The sequence below is a fragment of the Anneissia japonica genome, unplaced genomic scaffold (genome assembly GCF_011630105.1).
Source record: "Anneissia japonica isolate Jap-2015-1 unplaced genomic scaffold, ASM1163010v1 scaffold288043_len311759_cov178, whole genome shotgun sequence".
Taxonomy (NCBI): domain Eukaryota; kingdom Metazoa; phylum Echinodermata; class Crinoidea; order Comatulida; family Comatulidae; genus Anneissia; species Anneissia japonica.
Genome location: NW_022720917.1, coordinates 254,998 through 275,018, shown reverse-complemented (window position 1 = coordinate 275,018; position 20,021 = coordinate 254,998). Strand labels below are relative to the sequence as shown.

Below are 20,021 nucleotides of genomic sequence, written 5' to 3'. Positions count from 1 at the left end.
AGTGCGTCAAAAAGAGAGATGTGTATAAGAGAGAGTATATATACAGTATATATATATATATATATATACAGTATATATATATATAGGCCTATAATAATTGGCTGTTAGTGTTTATATTACAGTAGTTTTGGTTTATAGTCAAACTAATACGTTTACGAACTACTTAGGCCTATATTGTTTTTGATGAAACTTACTTTGTCACGGGGTCTATCACCTGAAACGTATCCACTATACATAAGTGGGAAAGCATGTTGGTCATACTGGCCAAAGTTCACGGCAGCGTGCTGTACACTCAGGTTGAAGATTATCGTTGCTACCACTTCAATGACCTGTTGTTTATCTGTAAACTTCCCATCACCTGGAAGTCCCTGTTATAAAAAGACAATACATCACAAAGCCATGAATAACATCCGAAATACAATCGAGTAAAGTGGCGACCCAGGTAGAGGATTTTGCGGATGTGAGAATCCAGACCTCAGATCACACCCGAATTTCGAGAGAGCAGCTTAGCTCAGTAAGAGAGCTGCTTAGCTCAGTCGGCTAATCTGGTGGTAGCCACTGTGCGTGCGCTGAACCATAGAGATCTCTAGGTCCCCAGTTCAATTCCAATCGCTGCCTCTCCTAGTATTTCAGCTAAAGGGCTAAATACAAGTTATAATAGCGCACCGTCTTTTGGAGGATGAGACGTTTAAGCCGTTGGTCCCGTGTCCATTTATGGCAAATGTGCACGTTAAAGAACGCAGTACACTCTTCGGTAAAGAGTAGGGGATTGTCTCCCGGTGTACAGCCCAATCACGACCAGAAGGACCCACTGGAAATAAGTATTCTTCTAGACTTTCGTGGACTATCCTTGGTGTTTACACCGAATAAAACCAATTTGTTGGGCCTCTAGATGAAGAAAATGGTACTTGCAGATATGAAATCTTCTTTTGTTTTCTATTTGTGTAAAGTAGCCCCACTACCACCCCCGCCCCCTTTGAATCCGCGTATGATAACCCTTGAAATAACTTTTCGTAAAGAAGTTCGTTAATAATCATTATTGGTTGTATTTTACGGCAGTTGTTGTACCATATTGCTACACTATGATTATTGTCATATTGGTTACTGTATTTTCAAAGTTTTTCTAACGACTATTAAATAGGTTTATACTGTTAATAATAAATAAGCCTATGTAGTGTATGTTTTATTATTTTAATTAGGCCTAGATTTTTCCTGGAAAGAAATGCTAGTACTGAAGGGTTTGGCTGAATATAACAATTTCAAATGAATGTGTATTTTTAACTTAAAAACTGAACAATATGAAATATCGGTTCATTGTTTGCATACCGTTTGGAGTAGAGCAATGAACCGTTCCGCTTTATACAAGGGCACAGCTTAAAATGTTGATAATAATAACAATAATTATAATAACAACTGTTACTAACAAAGATGTATGCAATACGGTACTCTATAGGCCTATATGTATTTTTAGAAGTTGATAATTATTGCCTGTATTACTTTTATGAGTTTAAGGGGGTGTTTTTGATGTTTACATTATATTAATGATTATGACAATTTTAATAATAATAATAATAATAATAATAATAATAATAACAATAATAACAATAATAACAATAATAATAATAACAATAATGATAACAACAACAACAATAATAATAATAATAATAATAATAATAATAATAATAATAATAATAATAATAATAATAATAATAATAATAATAATTGTAATTTAGGCAATAATTTTTATGTTTTTATATATATTTTAACAAACGTTCCTACCAAGGAAAAATATTTTTATATTGTATTTTTGAATGGAATGAATAAAGTTTGATTTGATTTTTTGATTGGTTATTCAATAATAACATACCCTGAAGTCACAGCCGTCTGGGGAATGCAGAGCAGTTGCAAAATTCTGTAGCTCCCAATCATCTTCGATTTTCTTTGGCTCATCTAATGCGAAAATTTAAAAAATATATTCAATAGGCAAATTGGGATGTCTGTCTCATAATATTAATGTATCAAAATTGATAGCGACTCATTTAGATTTAAATAGTAAACTAATAATATAGGCATACTGTATTAAAGGGAGTCGAAGCGATTAGACTTAAATACAGTACTGCAAGTTTGTAAACATTACCATAATGAGCATTGACGATGCCTGAAACGTATTTTACAATGGCGTCCCAGTACAAAAGAGCATCATTTCTATAGTAATATTTAGGCAATATTTTTGGATCTTCGACTCCCCTGTGTTTTATCTGATTAGGATACATTGCATCACGGTCGAAGCTCCACTCATTTTTGAAAGCCTTCGCCATCAGCGTCATACTGCCTTTTAGTTTCATCTTGAAGAGACGATCGAATGCCCCACCTTCCATCAGAAGTCTCTCAAATCCAAAGCTATCAATGATAAAAAAAAAAACCCCGTAGAATTACAATCATAGAAAAACTGTTTGCATATAGACCTACCTCATGTTACCATGTCAGTTACACTGCATCATCAACCCACCTCTACCAGGATTAACCACCACCACAAACAACCATACCATCGAAAAACGACCAATAACACTAACAACCTCACCATCACTGAAGAGGTGTACATTTGTCAACATATAAATCTCCGTCTCAAATACAGTACTTAAATACGCCTAAGGGATTTATTCGAACAAAGTAATGTTATCACAAAGACTTACTCGTTTATTGCCATAACATTCTTATAATGAGGCAACATAAGTCGGTAGAGTGGATGAGAGGGAGAGAGGTTCCGATGGAAAGCCACGCCCGACGACGCAGTTACTAAGTGAGTGTAACACAAATGTGAACATGCTTCATGAAAAGAGGCATCGGCCATGTTAAACCACATCTTGGCAAGTATCCATGTGTACTTATTATCGGTTGGGAGGAAAACCTAAAATGTAAACGCAGACATCGTCATTATAATGATAGTCAACTATTAGCTTTAGATTTTTAAAAAATTGTGTTTAAAGGGCGATGACTTGGTGCACCTACGTTGCCAAATCCATAGACATTTATTTTGAACAAATATATTCAGTTTACATTCATATGTACATGATAATACTATAATACTTTTCAATTATTGTTGTTTTATGTAAATACATTTTAAATATATATATATATATGATGATTTATTCTTATATGTTGTACCGGTATGTGTTTATAGGAACATTATTTTCCTGAGTTGAGACTCGCGGTTAATTGATTAGTAAATATCACGGAGTCCCAGACTTCTTAAGTATTTTTGTCATAGTAAAATGCATACCGTAGTTATTCGAATAAATGCCCCGCTTTGAAAAAACGCCTACACTACCCAAGTTTGAATTAAACGCCCCCAAATGAATGTAAACAAATCTAATGAAAGCAACATCGTTCTTAACACATTCTATTCATGTTCTACTCCAGTAGAATTACATTTTTCTAAGCTGGTTGGGATCAATAAGTCATTACGATCACGCAATAACACATTTTGAAGGTAATTATGTTCCACATTTACAGTGAAATTAATGACCCTCAAAAACCCTTCTCAACAATTAGGCCTACAGTCACCACGACAGTTAGAGGGAGAAGGCGAGTCTAGTAGCCGAGCGGTAAGGCAGTGGCGCCGCAAACTATAGCCTACACATTGGCGCTGGTTTGAGCCGTTCCTGCCCCCAGGGTTCGGATAATTAAAGGAATTCAAACGGAGGTCCAACGCAAACATCTTGATCGAGTGCACCCATCGTATCTTTCGGATGAGTAGGGGGGTCGATGCTATGGTTATTTTCAGCCCCTGTCGGTTTGGAATATGATGTGAACATAATCTAAGCACCACCGGGGGGGGGGGGGGCTGGTAGTCACGGACCATGCTTATCATAAGCAATTCAGCAAAATGACGCTGAGAGTTATGGGCTATTCTCCTACACTTCACCTTCACACCTACAAAACAATCAGTAAGCATGAATTATTGATGGTGGAATAGATGCTATGTTAAATTCAGCATAATGAAAGAGTTTAGGGTAATATTTATATGATTATTATTACTAGCTGACCGTATGATGAACTTTGTTTTGTCAATATTAATAACAATATTGTTTGTTGATTTTTTGTTCAAAACATTCCGATGCAACTATAGTTTAAATGAAGTTCTGGTAAGTATACACTTAGTACCCGGTGGGGGTCCAGGGGGCGAAGCCTTCTGGAAGCTACGGATATTTTACGAAGTTTGGTGAATTTTATAAGTTATTTTATAGGCATCAAGCTACTGTAATATGATTTCATATTTGTTGTAATTTAGTGGCCGATCCAGAAATTCGAAATCGAAGGGCCCAGGGAGGGTACTTTCACAGATAGAAGACATATACTCAGCCCCACCCATGGTGGGGCTGAGGTAAGAAAATTTGTGATTATGGTACTTCTAGATGGCCGGAAATTGCACTTCCAGACATAAAATTTGAATATAACTATCTTTATATCTTCATTTTTTTATTGAACAATTTAGGCGGGTAGGGGCCATTAAAAAAATGAACAATTTGGCCTCAACCCCACACCCCCTTCCCCCCTTGAACGCGCCACAGATTTCCGAACAAAGTCAAAGTCGAGATTGCCTCCACGACCTCAATGGATTATTTATCATGAGGGTTATCCCAGGGAACAGTGAATTTCACTGTTCCCTGGTTATCGGCCTTGATATGGGTCCCCCGACGAAAACTTCACTTTACCCCCGATGGATAAAATTACCCTTCTATGTAGCTCGGAAATGATACGCCAACTGTGGCGGGTCCAGGGAGTCGAAACAGAGAGGTTCCAGGGAGGGTCTTCCGCAAATAGAATGTCCACCCTCCTCAGCCCCACAACTTTTGGGGCTGAGTTAAGAAAAACATTATAATTATGGCACCCCTAGATGGCCGGAAATGGCACTCTCGGATTAAAAATTGAATAAAATTTTGTCTGTTTTCTCCATTTTTTTTTTAATTTTGAAAAAATAGGAGGATGGGGTCCCGTGCTGACTGGGTTCCCCATTGAATCTGCCGCTGTTCAATATAACACTTGATATAGCCTATCATTTTGTTTCAAAAATGATTAATTCCTAATGTCAAGCGAAAGATTTTTTATTCGAAAGATTTTTTTTTACTCAATACAGTTTTTACAACCTATAACACATTAAGTGTACTGTAAATATTGTAGTTAACCTTCAGAGAACTTTATTTTAGAAAATGGCCTAATTAAGTATCTTATTGTTTTCGTTAAATTAGATGAAGTTTAAATATGGTTATATTACGCTAGATTTAAGGTTTAATGTAAGCCAATCAGCTACACTTACTATACATCTTCGTGGTTAGCATAAAGAGAACTAGAACGTCGCTCCATTAAGAGTGTCTACCTCCCCCCATATGCCTAAAATCAGAATTCACGAATGCAGGCGATTTTTTCTTCATGCTCGATGGTGGGTTTCAAGGAAACTTTACAGACGCACGTATACAGACGTCAATCAACATTTGGTTGCTGAACTCAAAAAGGGAACTTGTAATGTTCGTTAGAAAATGAAAAAAAACCCCTATATTTTATAATAATAATAATAATAATAATAATAATAATAATAGGTCAATTTATAATAATAATAATAATATGCCTAATAATAATAATATGCCTAATAATGATAATAGGCCTAATAATAATAATAATGACATTGCAGCGTTCGTAAAGTTTGTCACTGGTGTTGGGAACAGTCACAAAAGTGGGGGGGGCCAGGCCCCCACAGTAGAAAAAGTGGGGGGGGGGGGCCAATGGCCCCTGGCACCCCCCCCCCCCCGCTTCCGCCGCCATTGGGTTCAATTCTTGTCACAGCAAGACTTTTTTCACGACTAAAATACCTGCTACTCCCTAGGCCACAATTACAGACATCGTAAAAATAATATTGGGATGATTCGATAAAATGTTACGATAGATTACTTTGATCAGGGAACAGTTAAATTATGTCCTTTGGGTCAGTGACTACTTACTGGGTTATCGTCTGCTGGCTCTTGTTCAAGTTGAATGGCAACAGGCATAAGATCATCGTCATCATCCACGAAAAACAAAGCGATCGGGCAGGTTATCTGGGGGTGAATATAATATATAGGGCTATAGAAAATACATTGTAATGAGTATAAATACAAAACAGAAACGGATGGAAAGTATTAATATATAGTAGACAGTGTATGGATCCTACCACAGGGAGAGTGGTGCGGAGAGTGCCAACATAATACAATGGATTAGACATTTTTATTTTCAGCAATATGAAAGGTAAATAAATAATAACAATAACAATAAAAACAACAATAATAATAATAATAATAATAATAATAATAATCATAATCATAATGTTATAATAATAATAATGATCATAATGTTATAATAATAATAATAATAATAATAATAATAATAATAATAATAATAATAATAAAACATAATTTTTTTTTTAAATATTTGCTTCTATTTTTATTGGTCGAGGACCCCTATGGAAACAAGCTCATAGAGCTTATAGGGTTATCCTCTTGCTCTCATTTTTGTGTATTTATGTACTTGATTTTTTTTGTTTTGATGTTATTATAATAAGGGCAATAAATAATAAACAAACAAAACAAACAAACAAAATAATAATAATAATAATAATAATAATAATGATAAGAATAAGAATAATAATGGTTCCTTATAGGCGGCCCGCAGAGCAAATTATGGCCCGCGAAGCAAACTATTCTGGCCCTGAAGAAAAAATAAAATTATAAAAAAAAATATTTAAATAAAAGTAACAATCATTCGATCGATACATGTTTAATTAAGTGAAGCCCAACACGTAACACTGGGGCAATGTAATGTAGGGGTGACACCCACCCAGATCAAGAATTAAATCCACAGTCAATTGACAAACGCCAAAAGATTGGTAATAATAATAATAATAATTATGTCGCTCTTATATATAGCGCTTCATGTACAGATTAAAAATAAAAACTTTATTATTATAATGAGCAGACCCGAGATTTTTACCCTTTAAAGCAGTGGTATTTGGTGGGTATACGATGGGTGAAATTACACAGAAAATATTAAGGTAATCGAACTTTGAATGACTGATACAAAAAATTACTGTGTTTTTGCTTTTGTTACGAATATGCTCTATGTTACTTCATTTTTGGCTTGGGAATAATACTATAGGATTAGTCCTACCAAGGAGTTGTTTAAGTTCCTGGTCCTACCCAATGCCTGCACCAAAAGAAAGTTACAGCTGTCAAAGTATGGGCGCCCGAGCAGGTAATTATATTTGACCAACTTCCTGATTTATAGGCTTAAACGTGGAGGTCTCTCATAAGACGCAAACGTAAGCATCAAGATCAATGAGATAGAAGAAAAATATCTATTTTCACTTTGTGGGAAAAATCCCAATTCAGGAAACGATACACATTTTTTAAAGTAAGAACCAGTACAGGACCCCTATGGAAACAAGCTCATAGAGCTTATAGGGTTATCCTCTTGCTCTCATTTTTGTGTATTTATGTACTTGATTTTTTTTTGTTTTGATGTTATTATAATGAGGGCAATAAATAATAAACAAACAAAACAAACAAACAAAATAATAATAATAATAATAATAATAATAATGATAAGAATAAGAATAATAATGGTTCCTTATAGGCGGCCCGCAGAGCAAATTATGGCCCGCGAAGCAAACTATTCTGGCCCTAAAGAAAAAATAAAATTATAAAAAAAAATATTTAAAGAAAAAGTAACAATCATTCGATCGATACATGTTTAATTAAGTGAAGCCCAACACGTAACACTGGGGCAATGTAATGTAGGGGTGACACCCACCCAGATCAAGAATTAAATCCACAGTCAATTGACAAACGCCAAAAGATTGGTAATAATAATAATAATAATTATGTCGCTCTTATATATAGCGCTTCATGTACAGATTAAAAATAAAAACTTTATTATTATAATGAGCAGACCCGAGATTTTTACCCTTTAAAGCAGTGGTATTTGGTGGGTATACGATGGGTGAAATTACACAGAAAATATTAAGGTAATCGAACTTTGAATGACTGATACAAAAAATTACTGTGTTTTTGCTTTTGTTACGAATATGCTCTATGTTACTTCATTTTTGGCTTGGGAATAATACTATAGGATTAGTCCTACCAAGGAGTTGTTTAAGTTCCTGGTCCTACCCAATGCCTGCACCAAAAGAAAGTTACAGCTGTCAAAGTATGGGCGCCCGAGCAGGTAATTATATTTGACCAACTTCCTGATTTATAGGCTTAAACGTGGAGGTCTCTCATAAGACGCAAACGTAAGCATCAAGATCAATGAGATAGAAGAAAAATATCTATTTTCACTTTGTGGGAAAAATCCCAATTCAGGAAACGATACACATTTTTTAAAGTAAGAACCAGTACAATTTTTCCGGGATTCAATGTTGTTAGGTTTTGGCCGATTTCAGGCTCATAATGTTCTTATTTTGTTCGTATTTTCACACAGTTTTGAAACATAGAAATTATTGTTGTACAGCAGTATTTTACTATACTTTATTATAGAAGGTATTACATAGTCACACAACTATTACACATTAAGGTACAGAAAATATTTGTTGGTTTTTTTTAAATAAAAAATTTTCATTCGAAATTTTACCTCAGCCTCAATTTGTTCTTATTTTGTTTTTAATTTTTAAGCAATTTCAGCCTCAGTGTTCTTATTTTGTACTTCGCTTCATTTAAAGATATGAAAAGTTCTATTACCAGTCACTGACAAGAAAAAAATGTCCGCCGAAACTGCAAAATATCTTGTCAAGTTTGGTCGCGAACTATAGATTGAATACCGAGGCTTAACAACACCATTATAAATGGAAATTTAAATAAAATATTCACGAATTATGTGTTTCACAAATACATTTAATACGGTCTCAAAATCCTACTTAGTCGAAGTTTCTCGGCCTCTGGTCCCAGTCGTGGGCCCCTAAAACCAATCAGCCTTAAGGCTCACTTAGTTGGGGGGGGGGGAGTGTTGACTGTGCTTGCGAGCCAACACTCTACCCCCCAACTATCTTTGGCACGTGCTATCAACAGTAAAAATAATTTGGTCCTTCAGATAAATTAAGAACCAGGGATATAGACCAACATAAAAATACACAATATAAATATCATTAAAATAATAGCAAGAAATTGAAGGTTTTTTTTAATTATTATTAAATATGTAAATACACAATATAAATACCAATAAAATAATAGCAATAATGTAAATGAATTTCATTTTTTTCATACAGTATTTATAAATACAAAACATACCGTAAACATACAAGAAGCAATTTTTATAATTTACTATATAATTTATTCCACAAACATTTGCCACAATCGATGGTGCTTCATCAGGTGTACAACAAGTACCAATCGATTAGTGCGAAATGAAATTAAAAAATATATTACACTGATGAAGTCTTATCGATTTTAAAGTATACTGACGCATGTTTACTTGTATACTGAACTATACGCCTGATCACGCAAGGCTGGAATGGACTTAATGATGAAGAATATACATTAAATACGTATAGGCCCATTATTATAGTAACACAATTTTTGTCAAATATGTTAATTCAGAATATTTATTTTAGCAATAAGTGGATATGTGCGCTATATAAATCTTATTACTTATTACACTTATTTAATTATTTAATAACAAATATTTATATATTTTCACTGGAGCAATGTTAATTTCTTATGGTTTTGCGACACCACAATAATTTTATCACCAGCATCATGATGGAAAACATATGGTGACCTAAGACGAAGAAACGAAGAATATGGCTTATGTTACTGCAAACTACAACGTAAAAATACCTTGTCTCATCCCATAAAAATGAAATACTGAAAATGGAAATACGAGAAAGGTTATGTCTGTAATAATAATAAAATACAGTAACCTGATCCAAGCCGTGTCGGTAGTACTGTTTCACAGCAGCAAATTTTAAATTGTGCATCAAACTCCTAGTAGAGTCATCTTCATGAAATCCATGACTAATTTTAGGATACCTTTTTTCCTTGATGGATTTGGCAAGATGGTCCAACTTAGATAAAATATAGCTCCTATATACCTCCCAGATATGGGTCGAAAGTCCCGTTTGAGACCGTTTTCCAAAAAAGCCGCCTGTTGATTTGGACGCTTGTATCTCGATAACCACTGGTCAGAGAAACCTGATTTTGGTCTCAAATTGTTCACAATATGCATGTTCCTATTTGTTGTGATACAACTTTTTATTTAAAAATGGCGGGAAATGCGATTTTTGAAAGTTTGACCTTTGACCTTGTATTGTTGTATTTCGGTAACTACTGGTCACAGAGACTCACAATTGATTGCAAATTGTTCAGGAGATTCATGTTTATATTCGTATTAATTAAAAAAAAAATATTCAAATAGTGACCGGAAATGGTACATTCCGACCTTTGACCTATTGTAGGGTCATTCCATGTCAAATCAACCAGATTAAAAAAACAAAATTCCTGTATGACCGTCTCAGATTTTTATGAAGCTCCATAAAAATGATCCACTGTATAAAAAACCAACAAAAAAAAAATAGCCTTATAGGATATGTAGTTTCCGAGATATTGACTCCTCAAAAATGGGGCGTGGTTCTACAAGATGTGCAAACGCAATTTACTTCAACTTTGGAAGCTTATAACTCGGCCATTTTGAGAAACGCCCCCAAACGGAACTTCCCCCCCCCCCATATGTGGGAGGTATATAGAGGCTATATGTTATCTAAATTGGTCCATCTTGCCAAATCCATCGAGAGAAAAGGTATCCTAAAATTAGTCACGGATCTCATGAAAATGACTACTATCCGCTTTACGAAATTAAAATTAGATTTGAGCATAAAGATAGACCATTAAAAAAGGAAACTAAAACTTTCGAAGTATATTAAAACAATTATTAAATATATATAGATTATGTGTAACATTTTGCCAATATTGAAAAGAAGCTAATCTGAATACCGTAATGTAACCGACAGGTAGCATATGGGCATAGGCTAAGGGCTTTGCTGAAATACACAAAAAGAACAGATATAGATGGGTTATGATGGATTAGAAAAATAGAAACCCCCTTTTTTATTTTTATTGAATTTGACTTTAGCAACAAAACAGAAAAAGCAGCGAAAAGGAAGGGATGAAGGTGTCAAGCACCTCTCTATCTACACCCACACCTCCTTTGAACAAATTAACTTCACATCAAACGAAATAGAAATGTGGAAAATTGCTTGTATGCCTAATTAATTAAATTAAACTAATACATACAATTCCATAAGGAAGGTGGTGGTATTGAAAAAATAAACTCAGCTAACAATTTTACGTTATAATAACGTTATAGTTTGGTGTACAAAACGGGATTTTTGTATAACCATAAAAACATAATTGCCACATTACTGCAACGCTGTATTAATATAATTGTCTGACATATCTTACCACGATATTCGCAAACTCTATAAGGTTTATTGTTTGTTTGGAATTTAGTGTTGACAATAATATCTTCCGATCTAAAACGAATGAATATTAAAAGGTTATGGGTTAAAGTGATTTTGATTAAGAATCATCCGGTTCACATGATATTTGCACATTTCCTCGTCGAAAGCACAGATGTAGAATCAAGTGCTGTATGTAGGCATATGCAGCGTTATGTTGAAGAATCTACAATTGGAGACGAGCCACAAACGTTTGGACGTGATTGCTCGCATAATATAACATTATGCCACAGACCCTATATTGTATATAGGGTCTGTGATTATGTCAAGCGTACAGAAATCCTTTAAGGAGGTTCGGGAGGATCACTTACACTACACAATATTATAATATTGCCGCTAACAAAGGGGAAATACCAATTGTACATGGCATCCGGAATTTCCGTTAATTGTTTTATCAGTAGAGAGATAAACTGGTCCCAACAGTATAGGTAATGGGAATAATGGGGCAGTATGTGGTTATTTTTAACAAATTATGTAAAAAGTAAAATCGAATTAGGGAACATTATTTAAAAAGCTGAAAAGATGAAAGTGGTTTGGGGCAGTGGAAATGGTTTGGTTTCCCAAACTCGAGGTCGGGGTTTCAATCCTTCGCTGCGCATTACGCTTGTGTCCTTGAGCAAGGCACTACATTGTACTAAGTACTACATTGTATCAGTCTGCCTAGCTTTATCAATGGGTACCAGCAAATTACTGGGGGTAACCTGCGGTGGACTAGCGTCACACCAAGGGGCATCACACTCTCATCCGTTTTTACGCTACGGAAACTGGGGATAAGCTTCAGCCACTACGGGCCCTAGTAGCTCGGCAAAGAATTTACTACTTTAATTTTAATATTAAATGCTACTTCCAAAACACAAGGCTGGCTTCAATATAATGACGTACAAACGTGAAGTTTGTGTTTATAACTATCAGTTGCCTGTGTTTGTGTTATAGTATCTAGTAGCACATGATTAAAAAAAAAAATCAAACTTATGGGCTAAAGGTGACTCTGGTAAAAGGTTAATAAAGCGATAATATGTCTGTTGGGTTGATCATACAAATATTTATCTTTCTTTTGTGTATTGTATTCTTATAATTATTCTAGGAACTTGTTCAGTATAAAACTAGCTACTGTACCGAGTTTTTTTTCTCATTATCACACAGCCTCACTTATACTAAGACTAATAATGCAGCTTAGTGAGTGGAGCTGTATTTTAGTAGTAAACAACAGGTAAGCATGAACATAAAGCTCAACAAAACGTTACCATCGTCTCTATTATTGTTAAAACACAATTTGTAAGATTTGTAAGATCACCAAGGTCCTTGCTAAGCCGGGTCTTGGGGTATTTTTGAACTTAAGCTTACCTCAGGGATTCCTTCGAGGTCTTTGTAATCAATGTAGAAAAGCCGATTCTGATCAATTGCTTCCGAACTAGTTAATCCACACAACGACGGTTCTAGCATTTCCTCGGTGACGGCCAGCCTAGAAAAGTAACGTTATATGTGGTAATAGTATTACAATACACTCATAACACTATAGCATCAGGTTGCATGTTTACCAAACTTCAATATTAGTAAACGTAACGTGTGTAGCCAGTGGCGGATCTACTTGTTTTTGCCAGGATGGCGCGAGTGGCAATCGAGAACCTATGGTCCAAAGAATCCGTAACCCATAGCCGAGATAGTAAAGTTTTTGGTGCTCCTTTACCTATTTTATGGGTCCAGAGGGCTACTCGCTCAAAGCTTCTGAATCCTAGCACTTTCAATCTCTTATTTAAATGATTTTACACTTAGTTAATGATTGTTTTGCTGCTGCCGTGGTGGAAATGTTGTGGGGTAGGTTGGTAGTTGGGTGGGGGCGGGGGGGGGAAGCAAATCTTTTGCAACCCATGGATCCTCCACTTGCAGCGAAAAAATGGGAATAATTAATAGACGGATTTTTATAGCGCCAATATACAAAGTACAATAGGTTTTTTTTTTCGTTTTACTATACAGTAGGCCTATTTCATCTTCATTAAATTTAATGAACGAATGAATTAATGGATAGTTATTACAAATATACAATACTGCTGTTACTTGGTTGTAATAATAAATGAAATAGGGAAAAACTATTAGGCCTAATATAATGTAATATACAAATAGTGACTGCTCATATCCAAGAGCAAGTGGCTCGCTCAAAACATGCCATAAATACACTATGATTTATATTTATCTTTGACATTTATATTCTAATCAATTCATGGAAATTCTGCAATACATAATATATGGCTTATTAAATTGTACAATGTAGGCTACACACTATCAAGGTCTTTTATGTAGTTACATTACACACAATATAATGGAGGCTCCAGAAATATGCCAACCGAAATTCTAACATGTCCGACAAAGGGATACGTTAGGGCCTGTCATTCCCCCAGAGTAAAAACCCATGGCGGGGTTTTAATGGAGAGATTTTAATTATCAATATTGTAAAATTGTGACTTTAAACCACAAAATATTAGCAACTTCACATTAACATTAGTTGAATCGGCAAATTAATGTTTTTTTATCTGACGTCAGAGAGTACATGGCCAGGAGTGGGTTATTCCAAAAAACTGTCAATCATGAAAAGATATTCTGTTCATTCGAACCTAGTCCTTTATTAATTGGAAGGCATGCACCGTTACCACCAGACCAAATACAAAGGTGCCTTACTTCTTAGGTATTTCTTTACACAGTGTAATACGGTAAGGATTTGTACCATTCATCAGGTTGTTACCAAAATGTTTATCAGACTCCCAGTTGTCAACACCCTTTATGAAACAAAAGAAGAAAAAGCCTCAAAATAATACACAATATAATCATAAAAACAACAGTAACGTCTTTTGATGTCATCAACAATATAATTCATTCAACATAGTTATACAAGTTATAGTAAACACTGGAGATGTTATACTTAACACTTTTTATTTTGTATTTGTCCTATAAAGTACGTTTGCCATCAGATGCAAATTTTCTCTCAATATGTTCACACATCACCCTTTTCTTACAGGGCTGAGAATAATGCCCATCTTGTGTCGTCACACATGGTCCACGGTCACACAATCTTATGCTCAAACACTATAGAATTACTTTAACACAATAAATCTAAACTATATATTAATGGGACCAGCGGAATGATGATATGATGATGATGATGGTAGTAACCAGTTTAACAGTCGAATAAAAACCATTCTTATCACTTTTATACATACTTCTAATAATATAATAATAACAATAATATAAGGTGTATTAATATTCATATAAATTTATTTAGACCAATTATTATAAAATCATTACTAGGCCTATATATTATTATAATTATTAATAAACCTATTATTATTACTAGGCCAACATGTGATCTAGAACTTTAATTATTATTTAAAGTTATAATAAATGAAAAAATGTATAGGCCTATATGATTCTTTGTTAAAAGTCAACAAGGAAATACTGACATCACACAAAATTCATAGCTACGCTGCACAGCATTTCTTGTGGGAATATTGGCTAAGGTAGCCCACATAATTAAGCGAGTATGTAACTCTCGTTCTTCCTTACCCGTGGTACGTCGAAACCGAACTTGTAAAGGTCTTGAAGTTGGCTGATGTCAAGGGACTCTTTCGTTGTGTGTTTGATGAGGAGAACTTGTAATTTGAGGTTTTTTAACGTACTTTCTTTCCAATTCTAATAAGATTAAAACAACAACTAAAGCCTTTTGTCTCAGTGTTAAAATCAATACTATCCAGATTCGTATCCAGGATTGTCATGGGGGGGGGGGGGTTGTGGTGAGGGGTGTGTAAAAATGGACCAATACTTGAGTATAAGGAGATAGCCAGCTTAGTTGCCACTTCAATTGTTAAAAATGTGAACCTTTCCCGACTTCTACCCCCTGGTTGCTTCCGGGCTTGGGCCTGTATTCACACGCAGATTACCAGGGAAACTAAATGTAAATGCAAAGAACGAGCCAAATGGATTATGATTATGCCCAAGCTTGTAAGCTCAACACCCTCCCCCACCCCCACACAGACACCCCATATCTAATCTATGCTTCAGTCAGATTAAAAAATTAAGTACCGAAATGAATGAAACATAAAGACAAAAGATTAACCAATTTTACTCATCTGAGTAGTAAACTAACTTACATCGTATTCAGGGTGGAATTTTTCGTCTGGGGGTAACATCTTCACCTAAAATATAAAATTATATAAGTGAAAAATATTTGGAATGAAATGAAAAATAAAAAACCTAATAAAAAAAGTAATGAAACCACGATAAAATGATAATAGAATATTACAGTACAGTAATAATATAATTATTATATACATAAACCTAAACAATTGCTTATAGCGCCCTTTAGAAATCTCAAAGCGTTTTGAAATCTGGACACTGCGAGAAAAAAGATTATCTATATTAATGGCCGGCTCTGTGCAAAGAATAGGAACTGTATTATGTCTATGCATCTGTGAGGAAAATACTTTAACTCTGTATGTGATAAAAAGTCATTTTATGCATATACACGGTAAGCAACTGCAATTCTAAATTAGGTTTTTTAAGTTTAGCCCAAAACAGTCATTTGATTTTGTTGCTATATTATCCACAGTGTAGTATTTTTTGATTTTTCTCAATTAGTGCACCATTTATATTCCTATATATATATATATATATATATAAGGATTTTAATGGCAAGACATTTAATTAAAACATATGATATGACCACAACATAGAAAATAGCATAAAAGAATGTTTTAATAACGTAATAAAGGTTTACATAAATGTCTCCCACCTGGCGAGGAATGGTAATGGCGTCGTCAGTGGAAAACTGATACAGCTGCCGTTTAGCAGCAAGCTCTTTTTCTCGTTGTTCCTTTTCCGTAGAGAACTGCGGAAGACAACTATCGTTTCGCTGAAATCTAAACATCATAATCAACATTATATGATCCAGCGGATACTAGGTTTGATGATAATACAATTTTTAATGAACGATGGTTAGAAGAAAACAGTATAAAATAGGCCTAGGCCAATTAGACTTATGTGAGTACATTTAGTTAGCTCTCGCCAGTTATATTTTATAGTATATAAAAGGTACATGTCATATGTCATAAATTATAATTGATGATAAATATCAATAACAAACGTTTGTGGTTACATGCGATGATTATATACATCAACCATGGACATATTAATAATAATAGTTAATAGGTCCATGCATCAACAACTAAAGTTTGCGGTTACGGCACGGTTTAGGATTTTACACGTTTTTGTGTATATGCCCCCTCTGGGCCTAGACAATGTGTTATCGTCTAGCAGTTAACCCTCTATCAAGATCGAGTAAATCCGGTATGGAGGAATGATGGAAGGAGTCATGAGCTAAAGATAAAATTGATTATAAGACCTGTCCTATAAAGTTCACTACAGTAAACAACAACACACATTTCTTGATAACAGAATCCCCATGTAGATACTTTATTAGTAATCATAATACCTGTCAGTAAGGCATAGGGCATAGGCACACGCTCCTACTGGGAGGCTATTTTTTATTCAAATAGAAAGGTTAAAAATACTTTAGAAGGAAATAAAAGAAAACTATAAAAGAACCTACACTATTGTCCGATATCAACTAATTTGTTAACTATTTTGTTATCACTTTCAAGAAAGTAAAACAGACCTTTTTTATGACCTCTTTCTTTTCCATCTGTTCATTTTCATTATAAAATGATGACTTGTCATTGTGAGATCAGTAGTATTTTTTTTATTTACATAAAAGAGTACATACTCCACTGTCTTTGGCCACGTTATATTGTATTTGCATTTGATAACCCTTAATTTTTACCTACTTTTTGATTTCAAGAGAAATTTTTGTTTCTCTAGTCTTTTTTTTTCATCAACTTCATTGAAGAGAATTTGCCAATCACAAAATCCAGTTTTATCATGAAGGAAATATATTTCCTCCATTAACAAATGCATTCTCCATTAAAAAAAAAATATTGCACAGGAAATCGTTAGTGTGGTTATTTCAATTGTAGTGCTACCAATTCTCAACTTAACATTTCCAATAATAGCAAAATAAACAGGATTATAATTTGGAAACAAAAAGCAACCGTTCTGATCCGCCAAGGTCAATTAAGATAAAAGTAATTATTATCTGGTCTTGTGTACCTCAAAACACTATCTAAAGTTGGTATATTGACCTAAAATTACTGTTGAACTCGTTGATTTTGGTGTAGCTATTATTATCACTCGCAAAAAAGGCCGCCTTGGGCGATGCTGAGAGGTACGGTACTGGGAGTATGCAAAAAGAGGGGGACTCTTGTATAAACATACGTTTAAATGAATTGGGGGACCGTCTTCTGTCTTGTCACCCTCCCTTTCGAGAGACTTCAAGCCAACAATAGTATTAGCCTGACAATTATTCGCATGGATGACCCCCATCCCTACATCTGTACATTTTTTGCCAGCTAAAATTTAAAAGCACTCTAACATGGGTGGCGGAGGGGGAACGACTATCACCCCCTATGAATTAGCCCAGGTGTATCATTTGAATAATCATTCTGTGAAAGTCCAGTCGACCAAATGCTGTAAGGATTGCCACATGTAACAGAATATTCTAAAGCATAATATTGAATACTCCTATGTCTTTAACTATAATTTTAAAAAGACCTTCGCAAATGAAAGTCAAATTAGTTTTTAAATAAAAAAGAACATGAGCCAATAATAAATAATAATAATGATAAAGCATGTAGGACAGGCATACTGGTAAAGAATATGGTAAAAATGAATTATACAATACATGCTAAAATATGATGGATGTAGACATTCCTTATTCGTCACATATTGACTTATATTAGTGATTAACAAGGTCAGTTTATAATATTTTTATTCCAATATTTAGAGAACATACGCGCTTGTATCAGCCGCAATCACTGAAGTGGTACGTTCCGCTTACCTGTACTCTGCTGTTCCTTTCACTCTACTGTAGTAACGTAATTTGAATAATGAATTCTCACATGTGTTGCTTTTGCAGCGTGACAAGTCCTCGTCCAATATTTTGAGACTAAATTATTTTTTACGATATTTTAGTGGGACATAAATAGGAACTCAATATATGCCAATAATGACATTTAAAAGAATGGTGCTACGATATATTTGTTCCAGGAGAACTGTGCACGCGTCTGGGCAGTAAATCCTCACGCCTTTTCCACGAATCGGTAGACATCTTGAACCAACAGAAATAAGATAAGCCTTGAGGCTAAATTCTTCTTCATGTTATCTAAAAATTCATAAATCCATAATGGAAGGTCGTATCACATTAATTTTTTTTTTTCTGGAAAATGTTCTCAAAATACTATTCTACACCACTAGGCCTATATGATTGCAAAAAAATTGAAAAAAGTTTTTGACTTCTGAAATAGAGATGGAAAAAGAAGAGCCTATCTAAATAGTGTAGTAGTATAACCGCAGGGCCTACTGTACTGATGCACGATCAATGAAAATTTCATTTTATAAAATGCAGACATACCCTAAAATTGCAGATATTAAATGTAGGCAGTTACGTTTCACAAGATACTACACGAAGAATGAAATTGAGAATGTAATGTACTGTATCCCGTGAGGACGGTAAGACGAAGAGGTGATACTTTTATACCTTATTTCTTATTTCTTATTTCTTATTTCTTATTTCTTTTTGTAAGTTTGTACTTCTATTTATGGTACAGAAAACTAAACTACCGTATAAACCGAAACAGCTTTCTTCATTTAATGCTTGGCCTACTAAATTTTTAAATTTATACGAAGTCATTAAATTTTTTGAAAAAAAAAAGAGTGTAAACAGAGCCTGAGGGATCCTTAATAAAAAAAACAAAAAACACCAGGGTTATAGGCCGGGGAGAGTACAGCAAGGGGACTGGTCAGAAACTTATTTTTGTAATTAACTTGAACATTTTCAAGACTTCAAACAAACATGAAAAAGCCTGACAAGTGGTTGCCAAAATATTGAAATAATTGAATATTTTAATCACTAATTTGCTTATTTAAGATAGTTTGATATACAGGGCATGTCACAGACATGCGATTTCTGGTTCATTTACTCTTCATATCGCTTTAATATATAAAGAAAAATGAAACATCTTTTTTGCCAACTTTTAAGAATATTAGGCCTAACCTTTTCCTTTGTGTACTTCCTTGCTTTTACCTCGCCTGTAAAATGCGACCTACCTTAACTTGCCATCAGCCGCTCGTATCCACCGGTTTAGAGGAAACTGAAATAGATCTTCATCTCCCTTAACAACGGACACCCACTCGGCAAACCAATCATCTTTGACTCGGTCTTTACCCTTATTACAGATATCTATGGCAGCCACGTCGCCAAAGTCACTGCTTATACCTTTGACGTTGAAGATATCTGTCTGTCCACGCTCCAAATCCTGTCTCTTATACACATCTAGATGTGTATAAGAGACAGCTCCTATGTCTTTAACTATAATTTTAAAAA

General features: G+C 34.5%; 1 protein-coding gene across 1 annotated transcript in view; it reads right to left on the bottom strand.

Moving 5' to 3' along the window:
- Positions 1 to 20,021, bottom strand: part of LOC117111419 (arachidonate 5-lipoxygenase-like) — a 25,432-nt gene that overhangs the window by 2,251 nt on the left and 3,160 nt on the right. The window contains exons 2-12 of the mRNA XM_033254328.1: positions 19,745 to 19,970; positions 16,317 to 16,443; positions 15,676 to 15,720; positions 15,092 to 15,217; positions 14,210 to 14,307; positions 12,881 to 12,998; positions 5,997 to 6,092; positions 2,694 to 2,908; positions 2,138 to 2,400; positions 1,868 to 1,950; positions 195 to 368 (exon numbers count right to left, since the gene is read on the bottom strand). Coding sequence (XP_033110219.1) covers positions 195 to 368; positions 1,868 to 1,950; positions 2,138 to 2,400; positions 2,694 to 2,908; positions 5,997 to 6,092; positions 12,881 to 12,998; positions 14,210 to 14,307; positions 15,092 to 15,217; positions 15,676 to 15,720; positions 16,317 to 16,443; positions 19,745 to 19,970 — 1,571 coding nt within the window. The remainder of the gene's footprint in view (positions 1 to 194; positions 369 to 1,867; positions 1,951 to 2,137; positions 2,401 to 2,693; positions 2,909 to 5,996; positions 6,093 to 12,880; positions 12,999 to 14,209; positions 14,308 to 15,091; positions 15,218 to 15,675; positions 15,721 to 16,316; positions 16,444 to 19,744; positions 19,971 to 20,021) is intronic.